Below are 19,892 nucleotides of genomic sequence, written 5' to 3'. Positions count from 1 at the left end.
GGGAAGTCTGCAGACATTCAGTAGCCTAGAACAGCTGGATAATGCACGGTTTGTTTCTTAGTAAAGAACTGACCTTGAATTGTGAAACAATCACTCATCTCTTACACCAGCGCTCTTCTCCTGTCCAAAGCAAAAGAGACTGAGAAGCACATGCATGTGGTGCCTGCGCACTTCTGCCACTGAGACAGCAAGAAAGGGATGAATGCTTAAGTTCATGCACATTTTTATTGAGTAGTAATATAAAATGCTTCTTTCATTGTTACAAGTGCATGCTTTGATTGCCAACATTTCGAAGTCAAATTACAAAGGCAAGGCTGTAGGCTGTAGTGAATTACTTGGGCACTTATACAATTGTTAAAAAATATCAATGGACTGTTTGTTTTGTTTCCTTTTCTTTTTTAGAATGAACCAGTTGAAACCCGTAACTGATATACAAAGGGAAAAAAGTGAAAAAATTACACATTTTGTGGCACATGACAAAACAGAACAAAATGACTAAACCATTATGACATTAACAGTTATCATGCATTTAGAATTTCACATGTAACTACAAACTTATTTAGATTTCACAAGGTTTGCTAAACATGCTACCCATCTATATGTGCACTGACAAGCTTATGTTAAAAACTTTAAGAATACTCTCCCCCCTTAGATTTTTCAAAGCTTTTTTTTGATTACAAAATTTCAAAGGCATTAAGCATTTTCTTTTTAGAGAATATAAAGTACGCCAGTATACATACATTTCCAGTATAAGTCAGACCACTAAGCGCATTACAGTCCCATACAGGCCTATACAGCCATTTTTTCTTAAAAAACATGCATAGGCAGATTTTTACAGAATATAGATGCTTTTCACTGCACTTAATATGGTGTCTTGTTCACTATACTTAAAAATGCACCACTCATAAATATTTAAATTCAGCAAGCCACAACCAAGACTTGTTTTACCAAAAAAACCCCAGAAAACCTCCCAAACCAAACCCCCCTAAATATAAACAGCAAAAAAAGATAAATGTTATTATTCCAGTTTCTTTTTTTTTAACAAAGAAAAAGATAATTGCTGCCAAATTAGTAAGGTGTTATATTTAAAGAAGGGCATTGAAGCACACTAAAGAAACCTGAGGTAAGCATAATCTGTACAAAATTAAACTGTCGCTCTCGCTCGCTCTCTCTCACTCTCTCTCTATTTTTTTTTTTTTGGCATTTTAAACAAATTTCCAACTTTTTTTTTTCTTTTTTCTCTATATTTTTAAAGAGTGCCTAATTTATTTCATAGCCTTTGTCTGACAAGAGTAGCAAAACATTATCAATAAATAGTCCTTATTTAGTTTGTACATTTTGTTAAAAATGTTTCGATGTTGTAGATGTTGAGTGCTGCAACTGTAAACGTACAATAGTTAGTAAGAAATTAAACAAAGTTTTCATGTCCAGTAACATAATAAAAGGCCTTTCAGTAACATAGCTAGACTTTCCCAATGTAGTAGGAAAACATGTTCATTCCCCTAACTTTGCAATATATACCGGCATGAGCTTCCATTTTTCTACAAGCATTTAAAGGCATATCCAAAGGAGGTGTCTCTCCCCCACCCGCCCTCCCACCAAATTAAAGTTGACGATCTCTTTGTTGATGATTTTTGTAAACTGAATCCAACACCTGGCCCCCAGAGCAAGTAAGCTATTATCAGAGGCAAGAACATCCCACTGCTGACGTGCAGCAACCCCATCGCGCCCTGCAGCTCAACCCCCCTCCCGGACAGTGGTCACTGGATATTGCTGCTATTACTGCCGTTGCTGTCCGTGCCATTAGTCTCTGTGGAGATTGCCTTGTTGATGGAGTTAAGGTTGGCATCGGATGGCACGTCTCTGCGCGGAGGCATTCGCTCATTAATTCGATCTAAGCCTTTGGCCTCTTCGAAGCTAGTGATCTTATGCTGGGGTGAAAATCCTTTGATAGCTAAATAAAGGATTATTGAAAAATAAAATTAGCAAGATAAAACTCTCAGCAGCTTTCCCCCCAATTTAGCAACAAGTGCGAGAGTCCTTCTTTGGGAAGGTGACAATGAGAAGATCTGACACCACCACCAACTCCTTACCACACTCAGAAAGAGCTGGAGGCTCACCACCACTGTCCCTTCCAACACAACTATTGTTTCCAACACAATCAACTTCCAGTATTTTGTTGTCCACTGGGGTTCAGCTTAGAACACCCAGACGCTGACATGAAACTATAGTTTGCATTTTGGAACCATCCTGAAGGCACAGCCATGAGCTGGTGAGTTGGCATTTGCTGTCATCACTTCCAGCCATAAGGACACTGTGCCTTGTCCTAATGCCTTTCATCAGGCAAAGCCCCCACCTGACCTTCAAAGATCACGTAAAAAGTGCTGGCTACTTCCAAATGGTGATGACATGGTGAGGCCACTTTGTGGGATATACAGTAAAGCTAGGGAAGATCTGCGGTGACCCTACAACAAGTTGCCTTCTGTTCTCAACACAAGTGAGCTGCTTGTTGATTGCTTGGGGCAATTATCCTCCCTGATACAACCCTGGGCTTCTAGAAAGCAGCTTAAGTCAAATGGCAGGAACACCGTGCAACACAGCTCAGGGATATTGTCATTTTGGAACAGCTATACAGTTTAGCTTAGGAAACGCACTGACAAAGGACCAAAGTTCCAACTGGTCCCTGAGAAGTTTTGATCTGCCTTTCAGCAGTGACATTAGTGAGGCCACACCAACCTCAGAAGAAAGCCACCAGCTGAGGAATGTATTCACAGACTGTGATTTTTATTTAATTTTATTCTCTCTCTAATTGAAGTGTTGAAGATCTTTAGATTTAAAGTAAAAGAGAAAAAAAGCACTGTAGGCAAACAGCAGGTCACAGCCCCGTAGATAATCTGTCACAGCCTTCTGTGTGTTTTTTTCTCTTATCTGTACCAAATCAATGTACTGCACCTCCAGAAATGGAATTTCTGCTAGGCCTCGATCATAACACGCTATAGAGCAGAAATGGTGTGTTAGTACCAGGAAACTGCAAACTCCCTGGGGAGAAAACAGTAGGGGAGTTCCAGAGATCAAATTCAGTATTCCTTCTCCCCTTTTCTTTTCTCCTTACCCCCAACTACTCTCCTTCCAATACGCAGTCCCAATTCTGGACAAGCTGGTAATTTCTGTTAAAAAAAAAAGCTAAGACACCCCAAACCCCAGAACATCCCTGGTACCAAGCTACCACTCCTTGTATTTAGTGGGGAGCAAGAAAGGGCATTTTCATGCGGATTGTGCCAACCTTTCCTGTGAAAATTGATAGATCCTGTTTGCTTCAGGATTTAGTTCTTTAGCCAGTTTCACTAATGTTACACTGGAACTTTGTGAAGTGCATGATTTTTAACATGTACTATATTTCAACTCAGAAAAACAACAACATAATGGTGATCAGTCAAGTGAGCAGGGACGGAGCAGTGAAAACAGAACAGGTCATACAGTGAGTTTTCTTAATGTTTGCCTTTTGGGTCAGCTTTTTTTAATTTACCTTCTACCACAAAATGAAGATGTCTAACAAGCACCCATGCCAATCCCTTAAAGCAATAGTTTAATGGATGGCTGCATTGAAGCTGAAGCACTTGCCATGTCCTGGAGTTTGCCAGCAGCACAGCCCAGTTGGTGTTATGGGGCCCTGAAGGACAACTGGTAAAGGGTGAAACTTCCCCTTCATCAGAAGCTTCACCTGTATAGAGCGGTAGTTGTGACTATGGTGACGGTGTCTAACTAGCAAGGATGGCAAATCAAGAATCAACTTGAGGGGTGCATATTGCTGGCACGGGGGCACGTTAAGGGATTGTATTTCCAGTAGACACGTTACTGTCGGTAACACTAAGGAAGGTGCTCTGCTGTAGTTGCTGGACAGACAATGAATATTAGCAGGTTACATTGAGAGTCTACTAAAACACAACACATAGTCACAGAAAATCACAGAAAACAGCCAAACTGTCAACAAGAATGCACACTGAAGATTAGAGATTGCCAATAGGAATAGATAATTCCAACATAAATAGCAGCTTACTCACTGCTATTTAGAAAGCAGTTGTATTTTCTCTTACTTGTTTGTTCTGTAATTTTAATCACTGCTTTACAAAATTCAAAAACAAATTCAACTGGCCAAAAGGGCACATCTTACCAAAGGACAACAATGACCAGATTTTTTTTAAATAACTAAAAAAAAAAAAATACCCACAGAAAATTTGAGAGGGGCAAGAACAAAATACAACTGAAGAATTTTGTTTTAAAGGGGAATTCTGAAAATTCTTCTTCCAAAACTTTGTAACACTCAACAGATATTGTACATCAGCACTGCAATACATAGTTACTTAGATTTTAACTGAAGTGTTAAAAATTGTTACGGGTTAAATTAGAGGTCTGTCAACAAAACACCAGTTTTCAATACTGAAAGTTCAGAAATCTTCTAAGGCAGCCAGTCACTTTATATGCAGCTAAAATGGTGCCTGTGTTAATGGTTGCTCTAATGTAAATATCCAGTGTGTAAACTGCCACTACCAAAAGAAGCAGACATCTTGCAGACAAATGTCTCATGTTGTTTTACTTTTAAAGGGAAACAGAAACATGCTGTACTATAACAAAAGACCAATAAAATCTTTTATTAGTGACCTAAAAGAAAGGAAACAAACTGAAGCATAAAGAAAGAAAAAGGGGAAAAGAAATAATAACAAAAGGAGAGAATATATAATAAGCTAAGTGTTTTCCTTGACCAGAAATTGCTGAGAATATTTTGAGCCAGCCTCCAGCACACAGCTTTTGAGCTATGTGTCACAAAGCATTTATGAGCTGCTGCCAAGTTGTCCCATGAAATCCAAGTTCCCTGATCTCCTCCTGTGGCATTACTCAGTGCTTAGTTCAACATACAGCAACTCAAATGTGTTTGTAACTTACAGAAAGAGAAAAACCTCAACAGCAGCAACAGAAAGAAAAACCAAAAAACACTTTCCCCTTTAAAGCAATTACATTTTGGTTAATACCGAGCCACAATTGTTAGCCCAACACCCACACAATCTGTACAAGCTACAGCAAAATGAATACACCCAGCAGAGCCCTTATCTGTTGTGGCACCAACAGAAAGGGGACTGGCCAATTTACCTTCATCAGCCTCAATAGCCTCAACAGTAGCTGAAGAGAAGAAAGGGGTAGCAAAACGAATGAGAAAAAATGAGCAGAGGATTTCAACTCTAAGAACAAGTCAGTGAATAGCAAAGGAGCTACAACACTAATGTTACTGTAAGTGCTGGATTTTGGCAAAACAGACACACAGAGAAATGCTTACACAAAAACAATTTGCAGATTGAATTAAGGTAGAGTTTTTGTTTTAAAGGAGAAGTCTCACAAACTACAAGTTTTTAAAGACACATTTAAGAAGTCTTCCTTTGACTCAAAAGGACTACAAAACGTTAATGCCCTCCATATTGCACATCTGACCTGAAAAGGTCGTTATGTAATTGTCCCAGCTCTCAGTAAGAGCAGTTTGACTTGCCCTGTCAAAAGAGAACGAAAAATGGCATAAAGCCCTCGCACGAAATTCATGCAACTTACAATATCAGCCTAAAAGGTACTGATGCCAGTACAAGGCAAAGGAATTCTAAATACAACTTTACAGAACTATTTTTTTCTCTCTCCTGACTAAAAGAAACATCCCCACAGCATGGGATGCTCAGAAAGCTTTGCCTTTGCTTGCAACCTTGTCCAGTCTGCTCCATTTGTAAACTTTATTTTTGTCAACCCAGTCTCTGAGAAACAAGATTTTGCTAATATTTTATTTAAATCAATAGATGTAGATGCAAGATTGACTGTTGGACCTCCAAAGTTGCAAAGCCTGGTCAGAGAGAGCAGAGCTTGTAACCGGGAGACTGCTGCAATGTTATGAATACCATGTTACCACTGTTGCAAAACCATTAATTGTTCTTAAACACATAATTTCATTTAAATTTTACCCATCAGCCTTGGTATGCATTTTTTTTAACAGTCAGAGATTTTGAAGCTGATGCAAATCATTAAATGCAATCCAATATAGCAAATATTTTAAAAGAAATTTTGATTTTCAAGAATTTCTGGTTAGAAGAATAGCTGAAGAAGTCAAGTTTTTAGGAAGTCCTTTCCTCTTTTTTGTCTTGTTTTCTCCCACATAAAACCCAAACTTTTTTTTTTTCCATTTAGAATGTTAAAAAAAAGGATTAAGATGTATTCTAAAATATCTATACTATTATCTTGCTGCATGGGGAAAGGAGAGGATTTAACCCTCATGCACCAAGGTAAGCCTATGCGTCTCAAGCAGCAGAGCAAGAGAGATGGCCAAAAAACAAGGAACAAAACCAACGCAAACCTAAAAGAAAAGGAAACATGATAACTAGGATGAGAAATTAAAATAAATAACCAGATCCAAACCAGCACTGAAACATTAGAAAAAATGACGACTAAAATGGATACTTTCACAACAGAACATACTACTCATATTTTCTGTTAATACATGTGTGTGCTTAACAGAAACTATATGAACCTCAGAGTGTTTGGTGAATGGGGTACTATGTGCTAACTAATGCAGAAGCTTGTGTATAGTAATGTTTTACTGAGCCAGAATACTGCAGTATGAGGAGATTTTCTTTTTAGCCATTGTAACAAGAACATTCGGCAATTTTCTCAAATTCATTTCTATTTCTAATATTTTGCCAGGGCACCAATAGCACTTTTCTCAGACCAAATTTTCTGACAAATGTAAAGCGACTGTGTGGAGAAAAGCCTAGGTGAAGACCACAAACCCAGTAAGAAAGGCCTCCTGTGAAATCATATTGCAGCATTTTCAAAGCAGAACGTTACTATGTCCATAACACATAAGTTATCAACAAGAAAAAAGAGAAGGGATAAAAGGGAAAAATGAGGTTTACCACCATATACCTGAATCTTCTAGATAAAAGAGACAGTAAAGGGAAAAATACAGAGAAAGAATGCTCCAGGAAGGAAACAGGAAAACAAGAGGCTGAGACTGTGTCAAGGTTATAAAGCATTTCTACTTCTTACATCTACTGCCAACAGAACCTCAAAAAATGAGAGACCTTTATGTGTGCCTGCAACATACTCTACAGCAGTACACACGGAAAAAAGAAAGGAGAGCTTCCAGTAATAAATTAAACACTTTGCACTTCTTATTCCAAAAGGAAACAAAGGCAGCCCTACTACAGACTTACTAATTTCCTGTAACAAAAAGCACTTGGTATAAAACTGACAATCTGTATTGTGTTTGTGTACAAGGCAAACACAGTGTTTGTAAGAACCTCCCTTCACTTGGACTTAAATCAGAGTGAAATTGTTCTCATGTTGTCACCTAGAATTTCTAGGAATGCAAATTTAATTCTAGAGCTATTTTCCATTGGTGGCTCTCTATGCGGAAGAACAAATCAGATGAAGTAAGAGTTTGAGTGTCATTAGCTAAGCTGAACCTTCAGTACTGCATGTATCAAGAGCTGCTCTTAAAAAAAACAAACCCAAAAGATGCTCCAAATTGTGGAAAAAGTGCACTTCCCAAACAATCCTGAGCTACCATTCTGAACAGTTGATTTTCAGATCAGAGGCTCTCCCCTCCCCCTTTTTCTCTGAAAATTGATGGTATGTAGTAAGTCCTGAAAAGTGGCCTTACATGAACTGCTCACAAATGCTCCAGCACAACAAACTGCCTGGCTTTTTTCTCTCCTTTTTTTTTTTTTTTTTTTTTTTTTTTAAAGACAGCTGTGGTTACTTTTCTTAGGTTCTGCAGTTGAAAACCAATTGTTTTTTTCGCACAGGACAAGACACACAGGCAAACAGGCTTACCGCTTTGCAGTGTTTGTTTTCCTCCAGAGAGCACACCACTGGGCAGCATTCCTGTTGGAGTCAAACCTTTCAGCGTCAGCACACTCTCACTCTCTTCTCTGCAAAAGTTAAAAAAGAAATGAAAAATAAAACCACCAAAACTAAGTATCTTTTTTAAAAACACAGGATATGTTTTAGACATCTTAAGCTAGGCATGCCCTGCAATAATTTTGTCATCTCCAATGTCCTTTCCAAGACAGATTGAAGTTGGTGGTAACATCAGCACCAGCAAGTCCCTTTCACTGCTGTGTACATGGTTAACCTTTGCATCACACCATATTCAACTCCTACTGTAGTTAACATTGTAACCTGCATCTATGGAACAACATGCCTGTAAACCCAAATCTGAGAGGAGGAGGACCAGAAGGATCAGATATTGCCAACAATGCATTTAGGCATTTTACTCTGTGGTCCAAAATCGACTTAAACTGTTAGTCTGCTCTTGTCTACACTAGCAGGCAGGTACATTATCTATTGATGACCTCCAGCCACTTAAAGAAAGGCAGCTAAAAGTTCATTAAAATTAATAAGCACTTCCATCCTTGCTGCTATTGTCCTTAATATTTTTGTATGCTAAAAACAACATAGATTCAAGAAAATTGTTTTAGGAAATTGAAATGTATGTTGCTGGTCTCCAAATACATAGAGTTTTTAAATACATGGCAAGAGAAATACAACAGCTCTATCCAGAGAAGCCTTGAAGTAAAGCTTTCTACAAGGACTGTAATGCTGCCTGTGATGACATACTTTCTCAGCAGCAAAACTGACCCCAATTCCTTAAGAGAAACCTTTTTTGAAGTGCTTTACTTTGAAGTATATAATGACATTAAGCTGGAGGAAGCAAATACAAAGACAATTTAGTTTCACATTCACTTGAGGATAATGTGGTTTTGTCTATAAAAACTGTCTCTCAGCAATTCAACTACTTACAATTTTCTTTGGACCTATATGCCCTGAATGACTCACGTATTTTAAACAACTCTTGTTTACTTACTACATATAGTCTTCAAGTTCTATTTTTAGTTTGAAAATAATTCTGCTTGCACTCACTTTTCATTATGTAATAGTCAAAATCAAATTGTGACCATCTTGCTTGCAAGTTTCCCAAACAATTAGAATTAATGCAAGAGCATAAAATTTTCAGAATTAATATAGTATTTTTATCATCAGCAATTACACAGCAAAGCTTTTGCTTTCTCTCATTTATTCAGTGCATAACATATCTTTTTCTTTTTTTTTTTAATTAAACTGCAATGGCACTTTTAGCTTCACCCTCATGGGGTAAGTTTAACAACTGTATTTTTATTATCTTTAAACTGCATATGCACACAAAAGATGTGTGTCACAAATATTGAGATGTTTTAGCCTTCAGTGTTCATTAATTTCTATTTGATGTAATTTATTTCTATTTCAAAAAAAGGATAACAGACTGAATAAGTATTTTCTTTACCTGTCTCCAGTCTAAACATACCGAAAGAAAAGTCAGACTTGAGAAATAAATTCGGAGAGAGGCAATGACAAGGAATTATGAAGTCTTCCATTTAGTTAAGCAAATCTTTCTATAATATCTATTTTCATCAAAGCTCATTTATAACATTTGAAACTCAACACACTATTTTGATATCTAACTTTTTACACTGAAATGGCTGAAATTATTTTAACTTTATATTCAAGTTACATCTTTGATGAAAGGGACCAGTCCAGCACAAAGAAGAGACAACTAAGTACTTTGCAGATAGTCAGATTAGGTGATAGTCACTCAGAAAGCTTTCTTTTCAAGAATCAGTGAAATAAACTTCATAAAACACAATGACTCAAACAGGAACTTCAAAGGTTTCCAGAACAGGTTGGTATATAGATAGATGATGGTGCCGCTGCAGTCTTCTTAGGGTTACACACAATTAACCTCACACTTGTGTCTTATATGGATTGTTCTGGCAAGACACCAAAAACCCCCAGGCTTTTCTATAGGAATAGTGTTTGCAAGATTACCTTGTGCAATTTTTGCTGTCTAGCAGCCTGCCACCTAGCTGAGGAGAATCAGCCTTTCTCAGAAAAAAAGAACAGGTATTCCCAGTGGTGGCTGTGATGAAATGTCACTCCTGGATGACTGGTCACCAAAACCATGTACTGCAGGTACCTGTTTATTTGCTGAATACGCCTTGGATCACAGGGAGGATGTGCTATATTTGCTGGTTAAAGCTAAGGGAGAACAAATTACTCTTCGTCTTCAGTCTTTCCTGCAAAGGTCTCAGGACCATCAATACTCAAGAGCTGTAAAAGGCTGTGCTGGTTTTGGCTGTGGTAGACTTAAGATATGAGGCTTATGCATATCATTGTAGACAAAGCACATGCAGGAATTACTCTGTATCCCTCTTCCATCCTTGAAAGCATTGAAAAGCTTCTGCCCTACAGATCCCTTTGAAAAAGTCTTACACATGGCTGATGTTAATCATCTATGAGTTGTAAAACCCCAAATATATCAGCTGATCATCCAATTTCAGATCCTTCTGCTTATTAAAGTTCACAATTCTTGTGAATTAATCCTGTATTTAAAAAGGTGGTTCACAACGGAATACAGTCAACCCAGAAGCTGTGGTTCAAGGTTATGGCAGAAAGCCAAGTTACCCAAACTTTGTTTGCTCAACTATTTATTAGAGAAAAATAGTTGTGCTGTTTTATGAAGGTGGTAGCAGCCACCTCCAGGCTTTCTGCCAGACTTGGTACAGAGGAGCAGGTGGAAACATTTGATTGCTCCCCCATCTTGCTTAGGGAAAAGGCAAGATGCCAACCTTTTTTTTAATTTTTTTTTTACGGGCACTACTTTTAAGTAGCTCATGCATCACCAGGAAGTCACTTGTAACACTTTGGGAACCCCAGGTACAGAGTCCTCTATCTCAGTTTGCTATTTAAAGCTATGCTGCTGCCATCTGCAAGGCGTGGGTAAGCTGCTGTGCCCATGCAAAGCCCTACAGAGAACCTGCCCATTGCTGGCATGCTGCATTCAAAGCAAGCAAGTTGGACAGTTTCCACTGAAATAAAATAGTACAGTCTTCAAATAACTATTTTATTTATTCTTCTCATATCAATCATGTAATCATAACAGTAAATGCTTTAGAAATCCCTTGATTCTTCACTAAGCATAACAGGCATCAACTGACTACAGCAAACCAACATACAGCTTCCTGAGGAAAAAATCACTCTGCTGGAAGGGAGGGAGAACTGTATTTTCTATATTTAGACTTCAGCATAGTACAGCATGTTTTCTCTTCTGCTCAGAGACATCAAATGGAGAGTTCTAAACATTGGGTAGCAATTAGTTACTCATGTTCATGGTTTGCGGGAGTGCAGCCCAAAGGGACAAGCTGCTGTTGCCTGCACAACCATTTCCTGGATTTCCAGGTAAATGACCCTAATGCTTTTGTCTTTAGTCACCTTTACTCATGGCTGTAGCAACATCTGTGGGTGACAAAGTGTGACAGCTGATTTCTTTTTTAATGAGAGGTGAAATATAACATACCCTTTCCCCACATTTAACGCTTTCCTCGCAGTGGCTAAAAGTTAATTAGTACACCTGGTGAACCAAAGTCTTTAAAAATGCTAATTGGAATTTTTTTTTTGCTGATCTCTTTTGTTTGTCTGTTTTATATTCAGCAAAAGCCCTGAGGAAGACTATTCCGAGCCAAAATAAATAGCAGCATTGTATAAGTAAAACAGTCTCTAAAAGGTTGCAGTAGAACTCAGTTGGGTGGTATACTAAAACAAATTTGCTGTTTGATTAAAAGTCAAGTGCTCTAAGTAACCGTTCAAAGATATCCTTCGACACTAAAAAAAACTAAACCAGCATAAAGCCTTACCTCAACACTGAGAAAACTCTTGCCATTTTTCCTATTGCTCGTATCTTGTTCCTTATAACCTCCTTTCGAGCAGCAGCTGTTGCTCCTATGGAAAAGAAATTAAAAACAGTTATAGGGATTTGTAAACAATTGATCACTAAATACTCTCAACACTAAATACAAGAAACATCATATTAATGCTACAGTTTGCCAAACTAAGCCACATTTGTAGTCAAAACTGCAAACACTGATTTGTCATTCCTAGTTAAAAATTATTTAAGAGATAATAAAGCCTAAGGGCAGAGTCCTGGAAATGAGCACGAGATGGTAGGGATTGTGTTGGCTGGCAGTGGCTAAGAGTTCCACATAGCAGCTTCCTTCTAATCACTGCTATATCTTGCTCAAAATTACAATTGCTTTGAGATTTGTGAACTCACACAATGTTCTGCCATAAAAAAAAATAGTATAGTGCAACACAGACTACAGTTGAGCATGTACAGGCTGAGTTTAAGGTGTACTTGTTACTTGGGTATCATCAAAATCTGTCCACGCAAGAGAGAACTACCTGAATGGAAAAAGCAAACAGTACTTATTACAAAGGATCCCCCACGTCCCCAAGAAAATGTTCTGTTATACTCAGAAAACCAGTTTCATTTATGATCACAATCATTACCATGTACATCATGAAGATTTCTCCTGAAGGTTTCTGAAGGACAGAACCTTGACTAGTGTGGATGCTGCCTGACAGCTCCTGCCTGTTCAGACACCACCACATATCACAGTAACACTTCCTTCTTTGTTACTCCAAAATTCAAGGGCAAAAATGAAAATTTCTGTTTTCAAATCCTAGCAATTTGACTCATTTTGTGGCGCCCATCAGGGAAGTCAAATCAGCAGAAAGGGGCAAAAATGAGGAGGACAACATTAGTGACGAATATGCTTTAATGAAACTGGACAAGGGGTGATGGAATCAGAACTGACTTCAGTGTGCAACAATCCAACACCTCACAACACCACACCATCTTTCCTGTCCTGAAAAACTGTTATGACAGGAGCTCAAGGTCATGGAATTCATGAATTCAATTGACTTTTTTAGGAATAGCCCACAGATTAAGGGGAATGATATCTGTGTGTTTATCAACCAAAACCAGGACAGGTGATGGTGTGTTGTAAAATGTAGGACCTCACATGATGTGATACCACTATACTGTCCTGGTTTAGGGTGGAATGGAGTTATCTTTCTCTTCAAAAGATACTCAGAATGATGTCTTTCAAATATCCCACACATCAAGATAAAAATATAAAGCAAATATTAAAACATTGAAAGATAAAAAAACATATGAACACTTGGGCATAAATGTCTAATTCTAGACAATAAAGAGTGGGAGAAACAGCTGTAATTCAGCTGTAACTGAATTAATGTAATATACTTCTAACAGCTGAAAAATTTAAATAAAACACCACTGATTCAGCTGAGTTCTTCAGGAATAGAAGGCAGTACCTTCCTGCCTCAGTTACTATGATCTCACAGAACTGTATTCTCAAGACAGACAAGACATGGTCTTCAGCCCTTCCTATCCTGAAAACACTTAGGCGTGATTTGTCTTCCTTTCTTCCCCCTAAGGTCACACTCCCTACCTGTTTATTACAAGTTGTCGTGGGTTTTGTCCACACTGTTCTGGTATACCTTGTAAGGATATTCAGAAGTTGAACAGCAACTAAGACTACAGTCTAGAATATTTGAGAACTGAAAAGTGGAAATATAATTTATGACTGAAGTGATATATGTCCTACACTTAAATACAAAATAAGAACAGAAAAAACAAATCCTTAATCATAAAACGCAACAGGCTCAAAGGGAGTATTTCGTATCTCACTGATACACACAAAGGTTACTAAAATAATATACTTAGATTTATTTTGGTCTCCACTGAATTTCCTAATGTATCTAATCCGTGAAAATTACATATGTTTAGTAAATATTAGTAATAATTTTGTTTATCCTCTCTGACTTTATTAACATATTTTCTAAATCATGCACCTGATATTCACAATGTTTTATTGCTCTGTTAGTTTGGACTGAATACCACTAACCTCACAGTATGTGGATTTCTTAACTATTTATACATAAACCTTAGACTCACATTCCAAGTGTGTCTAGTTTAATATTTTGAAGTTCACTACTACTGCAAATCCTGATGAATTACTTGAGTTACACTTAAGCACACATCTATGTGAAAGCAAATGTGTCAAAACCTGAGAACTGGCTGCAGGTAAAATGGTTAATTTTAGCCCTTGCAAACATTGCCTGATATCCACTTAAGATTTTACCTTCCTTTCTTGGAATCATAAATTAATTTAGGCTAGAAAATATATTTAAAAGATCTTCCAATATCTAAACAAACCCCTTTTTGACTGAAGGAATTTTAAAAAAAGTTTAAAATTGAAGTGTAAAAATTATTTTGGGGGTAAAATAAAAGCTTTGCATCTTACTTCAGTAATTTAACAAGTTCTATTGGATTTCAGATTGGTATCAAAGCAGAATCAGCAAGCTGGATATGAAGGATTTATATGAAATGTAATTTAAACGTTCAGATTAAGAAGCACAACAAGGAAATAAAAGACTATAAATGCTGACAATACTCTGAGATATAGGATTGAACAGACTCAAAACAGTGCTGAAAAATGTGCTGAAAAGGGCTTTTTTTGCTAAAAAAGTCAACCCCAAATCTCTCACTGGTATGTTAATATATATTATGTAGTTAAGCATTAGCCAAATTAATAACTTAAGCCTTCCAACTTATTGAATACCTTTCTTCTGTGCATAAATGGGATCTTCTTATGAATTCCAAAGAGGGGGGAAAGAAAAATATCAGTGATGTTTGTAGAATGAAAATAAAAAAAAAGAACATTTGACAACATCAATGGAAATGTAATGTTTAAGTAAAGTCTGAAAAACAGAAAAGAAACAAATTAAGCAGAGAACATCCAAAAGGAAAGAAACAGATTGAAAATGATAGGAAAAAAAAAAGAAACCCTTTCAGCTTAAAGCCTTGTTAGTAGGTTTTGCAGTAAATCAACATGCGGGCAGGAGACCAACAGTGGTGTTACCACCTCTTGAACGCAGACTTTCTCCTACATTATTGCTGCTGCTGCTTTGATAAGGCTTAATCACTTCTCAAAACCAGCCCCACCCTGGCCATATGGGGTGTGCCTTTGTGAAGATGCCTCTTTTGGTCAGATTAATTCCTCCAGTTTATTTACATGTGATATCTCACAGAGCAGCTTACTGTCACAGCCACGTCTGCTGCTCCTACCAGCACCTGTGCCACCCACTGCACACCTGCACTTGTCCAAATGCTCCAGCAGCTCTCACTGAGCAAATTCAAATGCCACCACCATGCAAGGCACTGCATTTTAAAATCAACTGTTTGAGGGCAAGACAAGTGCAGCACTTGGTGCCCAGGCCAACTGTAACATGCCACGGTGTTCTGGGGACACTGGTCATCCAGTGCATGCTGCTAGCTTGGTCCAGAGGCAGAACACACAGATGTGCTGTAATAAGGCTCAGAGGAAAAATGCTTTGGGCATGGAATCAACCACATCTGGCCAAATCATAGAGTGAATAATATACAAAAATCACATTAAAATGCCACTCTGTCACCAACTCACAGAAATCAAGTATGCATTGCAGTCCAGCCTTGTTGGTTTGGAGGAAGAACATATACAAACCACTGGGAAAACCCCTCAATTTCTCTCCCGGCCAAAAATCAACTCATTGGCAAGCTAAGACACTCTAATCAGGCAGTGCCATGCACATCTGCATCAAGGCATTGGTAAGTAACAGACCTAAAGACAAGACCCTTGCTTTTGTTCCATCAGTCTCTGTTAGTTACTGCTGAGCCAGCTCCAGGCACAGTTTACAGTTCTGAGATGTGGCAAATGTCACATACTACTGTTCACAGCAAAACCAGCTTATGATTGGCAGGAGACATTTGACTTTGGCTTTAGGCTGGAACTACAGCACGGTATTGGGAAGCTGTTTTCCAATGAAGGAATAAATGCTGTAGCTAATGCCTCTGACAGTGGCTTTTCTGTGAGAAGACTGAGAGCTACGATGTTGAAGGCAATACAAAAAATAATGTAGGTAATTTTGGCGTGTCTTCATGCCAAATCATGATAAGGATGCATACACAGCAAGCAGTGCATTTGTGTCAAGCTGTTTATTGCATTATTGTAACCCTTTTAATTAGCAGTTTAGTTTATTCAATCAAATGCATGAGGCCAGAAATGTTGCTAATTAAAACAAAACAGAACTTCAACTGTATGCTGGCTAGGTAGAGGCATTTGCAGCTCCTGTTGCTAAGTGATATGTTTGATGCACAAACATACAGCACACGAACTAACATTTGCCCAAGATATTTTTTTCTGGATCAGATTATATTGCAACCACCACAGCAAACAGGAAAGAGAAAGTACAGCAAGAGGAAGCTACCAGAGATAAGGAAACTTGACCTATCATGTTCTCTCATTTTTAAAGTGAGTGAAACCAAAAGGCCAATACAGGCCAGCAGGGACATATGGGATAAAGTGCATTATGATATTTAGGCTTTTTTTACAGTAAGCTTACACAGAAACTGCCTACAACAAATTGATCAGAACCCCATGATATGTTTCCTTAGGGGGGAAAAAAATAGTGAGGCGGGCAGGGAGGAAAAAAAAAAAAAAAAGGAATACATGCTGTCCAGCATCCTGCTCACGGCTAGATGCAACATACATGACTCAGAACTAAAAATAATAATAAATAAAAAAGGGCTCACAATAACACCATGCAGTGAAGTCAGGCAGTACTGATGGGGCTTTGTTTTGAAGGAAGGAATGAGAGGGGAAGACAGAAGGCAAGAAAGTGTAAAAGAAGGTAACGAATGAATGATCAGTGCAAACCATGGTGATGGACCATTCGCATTACATGTGGGAACCCAGGTCAGGGTATGTTCAAACTGCAAGGAGAGAAAGGAAATCAGCAGCGAGCCCTGAAAACTGTTGATGATCTAGAAATAGCAATGATTTTTAAGAATCATTCCATAAAACAAAATGCATCTGCTGTTGCAGCTATCAGGCATTTCCTCCTATGGGAAATAATGCTAAAAAAATGTCAGCAGGTAAACAGGATTAGTCCTCCAAGGAAGCTGAAGAAGAACGGTGGAAATATTGAGCCACTACAAGACTGTCAGTAGACAGTCCTTACAAGAAACAGTTTTGATTGAGCTGGTAATCATTCTGGTGGTCTGTTTCACTGATAATATGAAAGAAACACATCTTGTACTTCTCTCCCCCAAAAGGCAAGGCTTTCAGAAAAAAAAAAAAAAAAAAGAAAAAAGAAAAAAGACAAAAGAGAGAGAACTCAACTTGGAAAAGGATTTTTGTTTGCTGTACAGATAAGAAGTTAGAAACCACTGAGAAATCATTACAGGTATCAGCTTCTATTTAAATCAACCTCAAATTTACTGCTACGTCTGAATCCCTCAGTCTCTTCCACGTGTACAATCCACATGACCCTAACATGTACAGTGAGCTGCAGGTGTAAGTGTGAGCACGCAGCACCACTGCCAGAGTCCATTTTACAGCTCTAAGGGGACTAATTACCTGGGAAAGCAGACATGAACATATGCCAGCTCTGGTTTTCAGCTACACGTGCTAAAGACAACTACATTTCCAATATCTTCCTTACCATAACATTTTACACAGAGAAATCATTCATACCGAAAAAATTGAGAGCAGATTTAGGTTACAGGATTAGTGTTACAGTAGTAGGAATGGTTTAGTTGCTCCTCAACTGGAAACTTTACTGCTGTTAGATATTGTTACACAGTGCACACGCATGCGAGCCCAGAGGATTTCACCCTGTCTCCCCTGCTTAGACACCTGCAATGCTGCAAACTCCACGTTTGCAGCAGTGCCATGGCAAAACTCCCAAGGAGGTGGGATTGGGGTTCACTCTCCTCTCAGAAAAAAATACAGTAGATACAGAGACCTCCTATGGCTGGAGAGGGGTGCTGTTCCCCAAGACCCCTAACACCTCCCTATTTCTGATTCTGCTTTTGAAAACATGCTCCTGGACTGTAACTTAGGGATGGGAATGATGACGCTGCAAAATTTTAGAAAAAGAGTCCGAGCATTGGCCTGTCTATGCCCAATGGAAGCTTACAGTACCACTTTAATAGGAAGTATTAGGCCAAAGCTGAATTAATTTAAAAATCTTTTCCATAAAGTCTTTGCTTTGGCATTGCAATCAGTGGGATTTCAGTCCATGCATAAGAGTTTTCTTGAGCCAAGGATTTCAAGCACATGGTTTGTTGCTACTGTATTTAACTTGACACAGTTTTTACTCATCATATGCCTCTATACAATTTCACATGCTATTTTAATTACACAGTAGTGACTTATTTAAATTTCATGAGGAAAAAAACGGGCATAATATTCAAACAGGTGTTTTCTTCTCTTCACTGATTACTGGTTTCAATAATTCAGCCTTTGTCCCAAGTCCTGCAAGATAATTGTTCATGTCCACACTCTGTGGCCGATGCAGAACAGGGAATTCCATCTGGTTTTTCAGAATAAAATCAAAGCACTATCATCCATACCAGTCTTCTCCATCAAAAAGGAAGCATTTTGCAAAACCTGTGATCTAGCTTCCTGTTCCAAAGATTAAAAATAAATACTTTGAAAGAGAACCTTAATTATTAATTACAGCTTCATTAAATATTTGTCTTACTTTTAAGTTCTCCGTCCTCGTTCATTCATTCTGCCTAAAAATGTCTTGATAGTATTCAGTAGTGCTAGATTTTTCCAGGTTCTTCTTTTTTAAAATAATTTTTTAGTATTTCTGTTCTTTTCATAGATTTATTTTTATTAGATAGGTTATCTATTATTGCTTTCCATAGCTTTCTTTTAAACAGTGAAAGCATTCGGAGTAAGAATGTCAGGGATGCACAGGGTTTTTTTCAGCTTTTCTCAGTTGAGAAGGGACATTTTGGAAAGTTGCTATTTCTTCTTGCACATTCTAACAGAAAATTATGTCAAGTTGTAAGAGGTAAAGTGTCATTTACAGTAAAACCAAGAGGTACAAGGCAACTAATCATCATATAAACTTCAGCCCAAAAGATAACAGAACTGACCACTTCTCTCCTAGCAGAAATGTTAGGTTAGAACATTATCCGTGGTTACACGCTTATTTTTAATGTTTCTATTGCTCTTTAAAGCCTTTTAGACCCTCAAGAGCATCAAAAGAAGTGACTAAAGAAATACCTCAAGTACAGGTCTTCCAAGTCACAGTACCAACATTTTGGGAAGGAGCTCTGCAGGAAGTTTTCTTCGTTGCAGGCAGAACATTTCACTGACATAATTAAACTTGCTATGAGAATACCTGCGACCTTTCACATGAAATCATCTGACCCCTTCGTGACAATGCAACCCAGACTTCATGGAGGGAAATGCAGATTTTTTTAACCATAAGACTGAGATGAAGAAAAGGGTTAGAACAGGGCAGATCTATTAATTCTTTCTGAAGCATATGGAAACCAAATCCACTGGAGTCTAGCACAACAGTTGCTTTCAGTGGCATAGAACTCAACTGGGACTCAGAAAATTATTTCACGGTTAGTAAATAAACTTTTAAAGTAATTCCAAGGCAAACAATCTCAATCAAGGGTAGAGGCTCTTACCATCAAATCCATCTTCCTCTGTTCCCAGCTCATCATCTGAGCAGATGTTCAGCACATTTACCAGCATCTCTGTCACTAAAACGGAAAACAAAATGTTGATATTAAGCTTCCCTTGTCTGTCAGAGAGCCAGTTCTAGCTGTAGTAGTGTAAATAAAAATTCAGCGCAATAACAGCACCCACTTTTTAAATAGGACCTGTAGTAATAGAAGCAGAAAGTGTCCTGTGTAGCTAATAAAAAGTACAAGTTCCCACAAATATTTTTCCAAATACAATGAGCCCAACAAACAGACTTAAAAAAAAAATCTGCTAATGATCTCTATTTTTGCAACTGTCAGTGGTGTATGTAACATCTGTTTTCTCCCCCTCAACACATTTTTTGCCTTTCGTTCAACTTGGATAGCAAACTGACCTCTCTCCTCTTGCTCCTAA

At 38.0% G+C, this 19,892-nt stretch overlaps 1 protein-coding gene across 2 annotated transcripts in view; it reads right to left on the bottom strand.

Moving 5' to 3' along the window:
* Positions 1-206: 206 nt before the first annotated feature.
* The window catches only part of PPP3CA (protein phosphatase 3 catalytic subunit alpha), a 174,210-nt gene continuing 154,524 nt past the window's right edge, over positions 207-19,892 (bottom strand). For both annotated transcript variants that reach the window (XM_066186309.1, XM_066186310.1), the window contains exons 10-13: positions 19,463-19,537; positions 11,760-11,844; positions 7,864-7,961; positions 207-1,954 (exon numbers count right to left, since the gene is read on the bottom strand). In XM_066186309.1, coding sequence (XP_066042406.1) covers positions 1,761-1,954; positions 7,864-7,961; positions 11,760-11,844; positions 19,463-19,537 — 452 coding nt within the window. In that variant the 3' untranslated portion in view covers positions 207-1,760. The remainder of the gene's footprint in view (positions 1,955-7,863; positions 7,962-11,759; positions 11,845-19,462; positions 19,538-19,892) is intronic.

This window comes from Chamaea fasciata, unplaced genomic scaffold, assembly GCF_029207755.1.
Source record: "Chamaea fasciata isolate MVZ Bird 193981 ecotype frontalis unplaced genomic scaffold, bChaFas1.0.hap1 SCAF_6, whole genome shotgun sequence".
Lineage (NCBI taxonomy): Eukaryota > Metazoa > Chordata > Aves > Passeriformes > Sylviidae > Chamaea > Chamaea fasciata.
The sequence above is the reverse complement of the archived record's forward strand: the minus strand, read 5'-3'. Positions and strand labels throughout refer to the sequence as shown.